Below are 9579 nucleotides of genomic sequence, written 5' to 3'. Positions count from 1 at the left end.
AAGGTGTCAAAGCAAGTCTGGAGTCAATGGGGTTACTCTGGGGCCTTGACTGTTTTTCTCCAAACAGCTTTCTGTTGTGGGTGAGGACTTATATGTAGCTTTGAGCACCTGCCTGGGAGGCATCTAGGAAGCTGAGCTACCTCACTGGCAGTTCAAAGTGCCATCTCTCCAGTGCTAGCTGCCCAGCCTTGGTTCTCCGAGCACATGGGAGACTTGAAGGTCCATCCTCGATAATAGGGTTTCCATTCTTTTCATTTGAGAATCTAGGCAGTAGCTACACTGGGATGATGGTCACTAGAGATACATTTGGAGAATGGAACAAAAGCCTGGGAGGCTGATAGGGTGATCCCACTGTGGTCTCTGGTATGTTTCAGGGGACCAGAAAGGGATAGAGGCCTGGGGCTTGTGTTTGTACCCAAGCTTGTGGCCACTCCTGCCCTAGGTTGGGGGAAAGAGCTTGCATCCCCTCTGTACCCCCAAGCTCTGACCTCTTCTGTGATTAATGAGCTGACAATTCTGCATCGATAAAGAATTAACCTAGAGCCCCTACCCATCAATAGTCAGGAGCCCAGATCCCCAGCCCCACCCCCATCCAAACCAAATGCTCTAGGGCCCCAGAGCAGACCAACCCTGCACAGTGTCATACACCTATACCTAAGTCCTTTCCCCCATCCTGCCGCCAGGAATTAACCCCTTAACTGCCTCAGCCCACCTCCCCCAGTTAGCTCCCCCACCTCCCCACACACATAACACACAGGCAGCAACTGTTTATACTGGTTTAATCCATGTCAAATGTAGTTTACAAAGGGAAAGGACAAGTACCTTTGTATAGAATATACAGACACAGCATCACACCATAGGGCCCACGGGAGGGTTGGGGAGACGACACTTTTTCCCTGGGAAAGGCAGCTCTAATCCCAGGAATGGTTCTCAGCAGAGGCTGGGTGGCCAGGAGCACTGTCCTCTAGCCCAACTCAGCCTCTGCTTCAGCTCGGTTCCCGTTTCCTGCCTCTACCCCCCAACTCCCTATAAAGAGCCCCATGAGCTAAGACTAAGGAGAGGATCATGTCCCTTGGGGCGTGTGCCCCATGTCTGGGAGAAGAAATATACACCACTGAACACCGAGCACATGGGAGAGGGAAGGGACACCACCGGAGAGGGAGAGGCAGGTACCCCAAGAGGTGGATGGGCCGAGCCCCCAGCCAACCCTGAAGGAGGCACTGCTTCTAGGGGTTCTTAAAAAAGAAGAAAATCATACAACCAAAGGGGGAGGGGACAGGTAGAGGGCGAGGAGTTGTCCCATTTATACACAACATTGTAAACATACACGGTCTATATTACATGTGCTTCAGTCTGGTGTTTGCATGTCTGTCCGTCTGTCAGTCTGGGGGCTGGATCTTAGGAGCCGTGCCCCACTACTCCCCCAACCCCCACCTCCCTGCCCCACCCTGGGAACAGAGCTGGAACAGGTATGGCCCCCAAACCATAGGTGGGAGCCAGCAGGTAGTGCCTGGGCCACAGCCTCTACTCTGGCTCCAGAGTCCTGCGTGTGTAAATGTGTGTGTGTGTGTACGCATATGTGAGTATGTGCATGTATGTACATGGGGAACCTGTGTGCAAGTATGTACAAAGGGAGAGGGTCACTGTCACAGAGGCTGGGGGCAGGTGGGGCTGCTGGAGGCGAGGCCTGCCTGGGGCAGATAGCTCACAAGTAGATCCTCCGCAGGTCTCCGGGTGCTGTGATCGTGTTGCACTGAGGGCAGAGCTTCTTGGCACCCTGCAGGGAGAACAGGGAGGGCTCTGGTCTACACAATGTGCCACCTGTGCGCATGTGAGCACCTGGGCCTGCAGCCATGTCTCTCTGCACCAGTGTGTGCTGGGACCTTGGTCCTGTCAGCCCAGGCTGGGGACGCATAGGCAGCTTCTGTGAGCAGGCAGGCACGCTCCTGTGTTGGGGGGACGCCAGGATCAAACCGCCTGGCCAGCCCCACAGCAGGAGCCCCGGTAATGAGAACAAGGCTGGGTCCAGCTGTGGCAGCCGCAGCCCTAACGAGATTACACGCGGCCTTTGATCAGGACACAGAGCCCACGTCCGAGCCTTTTATTGCTGTCTCCGGGCGACATTTTAATGGCTGCTCCTGAGCGAAGAACAGGGGCAGGAGCAGAAGGAGCTTAGTAATGGGAGGGGGAGGGGCCAAGGCCCTGGTCCTGTTTACCCACAGCCAGCCTCCTCCCAACCCCAGGCCTCACCAGTCTGTGTGATGCAGTGGGCCTTCGGGGGACGGGGAGGGGAAGGGAGAATGCAGTGAACTCATGGAGGGGGAGAAGTTCCTAAACCTGTAGTTGGGGAGAAGAGGCAGCGAGCCTGGGGGTAAATATCCTGGCTCCTGGCTCTGTTCTCCTTTGCCCCATGCTCCCCACTTCCCCCAGGCAGGCTCAGGCATAAGCACAGACATCTGGGCAGTGCCTGGAGTGGCCACCCATTCCCCGACCCCCATGCCACCTCACCAGGGTCCGCAGCCAGCACTCCTCGCAGTGCACGTGCCAACACTGGATGGACGTTAGGGGCATCGAGTACGAGTCCTAGGGAGGAGGGGGCAGAGAAGGGGTCACTCTGAGGTAGGCCCACCCTCCGAAGAGCCCAGAGCACAGTGCGGAGACCCTCTCCAACTCCCCCAGAGGGCGTGGAAGCCTGACCAAGGGCACCCCTAGGTTCTTTTCTACTCACCATGCAGATGAGGCATTTGTAACGGTCCCCACGAGATAGCTGCCGTTCAAGTTCTCTGACCCGAGCCTTCAGAGCCTCAAACGTGGTCACAGCTGAATCTTCGGTGATTCTGTGAAAAGGAAGGCATGGTTGGGTAGCAGGCTGGCATCTCTCTTCTGTACCTCCAGCCTACGCCTCCTTTGAATTCCAGAACCAAATACATAAATGTCCCCTAGGCATCCCTGCCTGCCCCCTTCCTCTGATAACGTGAATCTGCAAATTCCACATTCCAGAACTAAACTCCTCACCCTCTCTGTTCCTCCATTCCCATCCGGATGAATTTCTACACCAGATACCAGGGAACCATTTTCAACCACTCCTTCGCAGTCTTCCCAACAACCCAAATCTGTCATCTCTCCTAGTATCTCCGGCATCTCTCCACTTCTTTCCCCCCTCACCACCACTAGTCCAGGCTCTCAGTGTCTTCCACCAATTCCACCACTAACTTTTTCCAGACAGCCTTTCTGCCTCCAGGCCCCTCATCTCCATTCCACTCTCCCAGCGCCTAGAAGAATTTATGTTCTCAAAGCAAATCTCTCGTGGCGTGACTTCCAACATTCCAATGTCCCCCTCGGAGTAGAGAGCTCCACTACACTCCTCGGTCCAGCCCCAGCCCGCCATACCCCTGAGGACCTTGCCATGCATTTTATGCTCGACTCCTACGTGTCATCATCCACGCCCCCTTTTTCACTGCCTTGACCTCTGCACTGTGATCCCTCTGCACCCCCTCGCCTGACTCACTAGCTCTGCCTCATCATTCAGACCTAGTTTTGTTCCCATGCCCTCCCAGAAGCCTTTTCCAGACCCCCGAGCCAGCACTGCACAGTGGCTCTCACAGCCCCCCGTGCGAACTCCACCACAGCAGTGTCAAGTTCCTGAGTGTGGGTTCCCTGAGGGCGGGCTGCTCACTCCACCAGTACTGACTATGGCCAAGAGCCCCACCTCAGGCATGGGACATGAGCAAACACCTGCTGAAGAAAGGGTCCGTCCAACCTCCAGGGAGAGGGGGAGAGATGCAGGGACTGGGCGGGTCCTACATGATCTAGGTCCCTTTGCCACAGGCCTGGCCTGCCTCCAGGGCTCCTTGTTACTTCCTAGATATATCAGATGCCCTGGTAGTCCTGTCTGTGGGCCAAGCCCTGCACCCCAAGGTCCCTCCTGCATTTCCAGGACTCCTTGGGCTGCACTGCTGAACAGGAAATAGCTAGGACTCTCTCAAGGAACCTTCCCACCCTCCTAAAACAAATGAACAGGATCCAGGGGAGCTCACAGAGGGAGAAGAATGCTTCCTGGAAAAGTAGAAAAGATGGTATAGGAGATTGGCCTTAGGGAATAATAATAATACAAATAAAATAGCTAAAATTTATTAAGCACTTACTAAATGCCAGGGATTGTACTGAGGGATTGATAATTATCTTATTTACACCTCACAAAAACCCCATGAGAATATTCTAATATCTCCATTTTATATACAAAGAAACTAAAGCACAGAAAGATTAAGTAGCTTGCTCAAGGTCCCCACAGAGTCAGGGAGATGGGATTCAAACCTGGCAGACTGACTCCACGATCAACTGATAACTGTGTGATTGACCATGACTATACTGGCTACACCCAGGAGGAGGAGGGGCTCCAGGCCAAGGGAACAGCAGAAACAGAGGCCAAGAGGCCCAAGAGCCCAGTCTGGCTAGAAGGCCCACATGTAGGCCAAGTGCTACAGTGAGAAAGGAGATGACATGCAGGAGGACCTCAAATGCCACACCTGAAGGAGCTGAAGTTTATCTCGCGGACAGCAGGCAGCTGCTGAGGATGCTGGAAGAGCAGGGTACGAGCAGCTCAGGTTTCACAGATGTACTCAATCAGGAAGCAGAGGCTGGACCGAGGCGGGGGAATCATAAGGGAGGTGGACTTTGGACAAGGACAATCTCCTGGGGGCACCTGTTCTGCAGTTTAGGGGAGACAATCGGCTCAGGAAGCTTGAGAGCTTACAGGTGGCGTGTCATTGCTGGATGTAAGTGCTAATGGGAGTGCAGGGAGGGTAGTGGTCCCATTTCATGGGCAATAACAACTTCAATCTCTGGCCTTTTTCCTTTGGGGAGCTAGCAGCAACACAGAGTGTGACTCCTTAGTGGCTGTGTCCCTGTATCAGGGACACTTAAATCCATCACCCTAGGGTCCATGATTCCCTCTGCCTTGCCTCTTTCCAGGGATGCCAAGAAAGGCTCTGACTTGTTCCTCCTGGTACTGGCTGATTCCCTGGGGGCTTCCATTTAGCTCTCTGGCTCTGGAAGCTTTTACCATCCCTTCCCTCCTCACCAGCCTCCGAACAGCAGGCTCCTTCCCTGGCATTTTGCACAATGCCATATGTGCCATCCCCATCTAGATTACAGGTAAATTCCTGATAAGGAGACAAGGATTTGTAGCTGTGCTCCCTTCCACTCCAAGGACTAAGCAGAGAATTTGCCTAGTTCTATATAGTTATGTCAAAGACGGGGAAACTAAGGCCTGCAGCTGGGGGCAGCCTACCCCAGAATGGAGAACTAACTCCCAAACCCCAAATCAGAGAACTAGAGCTGGAATGGCAAAAAAGGATGAGGCCAGGAGAGAGTGACGCCATTTCCCATGCCATCTCAAAGAGCTACAAGGCCACACTGAAGGCTAGTAACCAACTCCAGAGCCTATGTATCCTGGATGTGCTCAGCACACACCTGCCCTCCAATCTTGGCTCTGGCGAAATACCCAAGCCTCTAACCCCTGGTCCAGGCTGGCTGTGAGCTATTCCTGAGTCCCTCCAGGGCATGGGGTGGGGAGATTCCTGGAGGAACCATAGCATCCTACCATTCCTTTTCCCTGAGTAGTAAAACAGATCTAGGGCAAGAAATAGAGAAATCACGGGGACTGATGGGCCCCAGTCTCAGCAGATCCAGAGCCAGTGGAGAGCTCTGCACATGACTGAGCCAGTCTCTACCTCATCATAGAGATCCCTGCCTACGGGTGCCTGTGCTCACACAGGTGGGACAGAAATCCTGGTTCCCCCCAGCCTTGGGTGGGTTGTACCTTCATGGAAGCCACTGGCTCTGCCCCCACCTCCCCCTCGGGCGCCATCCCTGATTAATGATCTTGTCTTTCTGATTTATGAGCGGCCCCTCCAGACGAGGGTGGGTGCCCCTTACAACCCCACCCGTCCTGCTCAGCTGGAGTAGGAGAGAATTATTAAATAAACATCCATACGTCACTCCTCCCCCCCACAAGCTGGTTGCGCCGAACCCGTACGGCCCGCTCTGGCGCTGACACGGAGCAGCTGCGGTGATTCATGGGCAGCCGGGCCCTGCGCCGCGGCCCATACATCATGCCAGCAGCACTCGCGGCCCCGGCCGAGATAAACTGATCAACCACAACGGGCTGGAATGAATTTATGACAACACAAAATGGAGGGAAACAAATGGGAGGTGACCCTGGGCCACCGACCCGGCCCTGCACCGGCCTGCAATCCACTCTCCTGGCAGGAGGCAAAGATGCAACACTGGCCCTGGAATGAAGAGGCTGCCTTTTAACCCCACGGAACCTGGCCTGCAGTCAGAAGGTGGGGTGGGTACTGGAGTTAAGCAATGACCAATGGCAGCAGCACCAGGCAGCCTAGACTGGACAATGCCATCTCCTGAGGCCAGAACTGGCCTTCCTTAGGCTTCTGGGAAGGCAGGGAGATGCCCAGCTGATACCAAATATTTGTGGTTCCCGGGGATCCGGGCCAGGGGTTGCCCAGCCCTGGGCTAAGTGCTAATGGATCCCTTTTCTTCTGCCAGAGAACCCAGGCCAAAAATTCCTACCAGAAGTGATGAGACCCAATGTTCCTGCCTAAAATCCACTGCGAGTGCCACCCGGGACAAGAAAAATGAAACCAATTTAGCTCCCGATTAAGAAACAGAAACTGGAGATGAATCAAGTGTGCCGGCTGGGCTGGGCGGCCATACATCACATTCCCCGGGCAGAGGCCGCCGCAGCAGGCGGGCAGGCAGGCAGGCGGGCGGACTGCTCCTCCCACTGCCAAGGCTCCCGGGGCCGTGGCCCAGTGATCAATTCACAGAGTCACGCTTAGCACCAGCTGGGCTCCACTGCCGGCTATGTGCCCAGGGCAGCAGCACTGAGCTGCACTTGGGAGGGCCAGAAGCCCTGGCAGCAGGCCTTCCTGCTAGCAAAGGGCCCCTCCTCCCACTGAACTGCGGTCTCAGGGCCCCCTCCTGGCCAAACACTTACTTCTCGATGTCGCTGTTCTTGCAGGTCTTCTGCATGGCCTCCTGCTTGCTGCTTTCACCATTGCTGGTGGATGGCATCTCTGCTGGGACAGAGGGGCAACTCACACTCCGGCCAGACTGGGCAGCACAGGTGAGGGGTTGGGCTTGAGTCAGTCACCACCATCCAGGGATACCCCTTCTCCCCCATTACTCCTAACCTGGGGCAGGACTTACCATCACTGGCCCATTTAGAGAACTCAGGTGTGATGCGCGTGCTGGGAGGGCCGCCACTGGAGGAAAGGAGGGAGGAAGAACAAAGTGAGGCCTGAAGGCGGGCAGGACAGCCCTGAGGGTCAGTACTGCATTAACCCCTGCCTCAGGGCTTCCTGTCTCTCTGCTCCCCCCGCCCAAGCCTGTGCCCACACTTGCTTTAGGACTGCGCCCCGGAGTGCCTCTCTCTCCTTGGCTTCACCAGGCTCCTCGCCTGTGCAGGGGATGACATCAGCCTCCGTGTATCTGGCATGGTGGTCAAGGACAATGGATCCTAGTTTGCAGCAGGCTATGAGGGTTGAATCCTCAGGAGAGCATGGCCCTCCTGGCCAAAGCTGAGACTCTGGCCCGGGGGGTGGTGCAGGTGAATACTAGAGGAGCTACTTTTCTTATTCCCTGCGCCTGCCCTATCAGCCCCACCAGCCCCCATAGTGCTCCAAGGATACTGTGGCTTCCCATACTCCAGAGTGTCATCCCCATCCACATCCAAGTCAGCATCACTGTCCGGGTTCTCTTTGCCGCTGCACATGATGAAGCCAGAGCCTGTGGGAAGCAGGGTGTGAGGAAGGCCTGGGGACAAGACTAGGCGAAGGGTGCCCCTCCTGCTGCCTCCAGGTAGGGGTTAGGCTTTGGACCTGATAAGGCCCAGAGGGAAACCTGGGCCTGGGATGTATAGAGCCAGATACTTCAGTGCCCCTGACCATGACATTTCAGGCCCTTCACTCTGCAAACCTCATCTTTCTCTGCCACTGCATGCTGCTCCAAGTGGTCTCTGCTCATAAACTGGCCCATTCATACATTATGTCACATCCTCGGGGGACACTCAGCCCCAGGCCTGCTGTCCACCTATCTTCCAGGTCTAGGAAGAACAGGAAGAGGACAGAAAAATTCAGGTCTAGGAATTTCACAGGAAAAGAGTGGGGCCTCCCCTATGCCCCATTAACCAGCCTGACAAGTCCATCAGAGGAGAGAACAGGCTGGCTAAGGCCAATCAGAGCCACAGAGTAGGACCCCCGGCCAACATCCTGATTTTGGCCGCTAGGTCCTTGCCAGCAAAAACACCAGGCAGCTGTTCAAATATTTGGTGTCTGAAGCGCCTGACATTAATTATTCATCTCCACCACACTCAGCCCAGATTCCTGGACAAGTGCAGTTATAAAGGGATTAAGAAGGGACAGACGAGGGAGGACAGGCATGCACACCTACTTCTCAAAGCAGTCCACGAAGGGCCACCAGGCTGAGCGGAGGCCAGGCCACGGGCCAGGCAAGCGGCTGACCCCTGAGGCGCATCTGGCACAGCCACAGACAGACTCTCAGCTCAGGGGGAGGGGCGAGCTGCTGGGGCTACACCAGGCCTGCTCACCTGCCAGGTGATCTCTCTGACATCCAGGACCACCCTTCCTGATAGCCTAGGATCAAGTGCTATAGAGCTGTTCCCCCCAGGTCCCCACTTCCTCCCGGTGGGTCTCAGACCACACCTCACTAGCCAGCACAGCCCTGCCAGGGACAAAAGGATGTGAGATTCTGTGGCTACTGGGATCAGCAAGGAAATCCTTAAAGAAGTGAGGAAGCAGCTCAGTATCTGCCTGAGGATTTCAGACATTTCTGCTTGTCCATTCTTTCCTCTCAGGGTATGTCTTGTAGGGGGTCCTCAGGCCTCTTATCTGTTCCTTCATCCTGCTTACCACTGAGTTCTGACCCCCTTTCCTCCTGCTCCAAAACCATCGATGGCTCCCCACTGCATGCACAACCAAGCCTAAGCTCCTCAGCTGGATCCATGAGGATCTGGGTCCATCTGTGTCTTTACTCTTGCTCTCTACTACTTCACTCTAAACCCCATGCATGTGCACACACGGGCTGCTCACCAAACCACAAACAGCCTGTATATCCTGCTCTTAAGACCCCTGCTCATGCTATTCACTCCATCTGGAATGTTCTCCATTTTTCCAGCCCTGAAAAACACTGAGTCTTGATCCTTCTCCCTTCTACCCCACCAGTCTCTGGTCTCACAAAGACACCACCAATCCCAAAGGTAAGCAGCACCGGGAAGGAAAGATGCCGGGCACAGCCTGGGCTCCACCTCTCCCTGACAGTCCTCATTTGCCCTCTACCCTGAGGCACTGACACACTTGAGGCAGCAGGCAGGTCAGGTCAGCAGCAGGGCCATTAAGCTGAGAAAACACCAAGTTACAGCTCTGTCTCCTGTTCACGGCCAGGTGTCCTGACAAGCAATTCCCACCTTGTGGGTGAGTGGCACCTCCATAAACCCTCTGACAGTTTGGGAGACAAACTCTACCATCAATCAGAATGTAG

The 9579-nt window shown here is 55.1% G+C and overlaps 1 protein-coding gene across 2 annotated transcripts in view; it reads right to left on the bottom strand.

The window, feature by feature from the left end:
- Positions 1-762: 762 nt before the first annotated feature.
- Positions 763-9579, bottom strand: part of RNF220 (ring finger protein 220) — a 252491-nt gene continuing 243674 nt past the window's right edge. For both annotated transcript variants that reach the window (XM_030823760.1, XM_012511443.2), the window contains exons 9-15: positions 7713-7809; positions 7426-7512; positions 7231-7286; positions 7019-7097; positions 2729-2837; positions 2509-2583; positions 763-1777 (exon numbers count right to left, since the gene is read on the bottom strand). In XM_030823760.1, coding sequence (XP_030679620.1) covers positions 1706-1777; positions 2509-2583; positions 2729-2837; positions 7019-7097; positions 7231-7286; positions 7426-7512; positions 7713-7809 — 575 coding nt within the window. In that variant the 3' untranslated portion in view covers positions 763-1705. The remainder of the gene's footprint in view (positions 1778-2508; positions 2584-2728; positions 2838-7018; positions 7098-7230; positions 7287-7425; positions 7513-7712; positions 7810-9579) is intronic.

The sequence above is a fragment of the Nomascus leucogenys genome, chromosome 12 (assembly GCF_006542625.1).
Source record: "Nomascus leucogenys isolate Asia chromosome 12, Asia_NLE_v1, whole genome shotgun sequence".
In the NCBI taxonomy this organism is placed as follows: domain Eukaryota; kingdom Metazoa; phylum Chordata; class Mammalia; order Primates; family Hylobatidae; genus Nomascus; species Nomascus leucogenys.
This window is presented reverse-complemented; position numbering and strand designations above follow the sequence as displayed.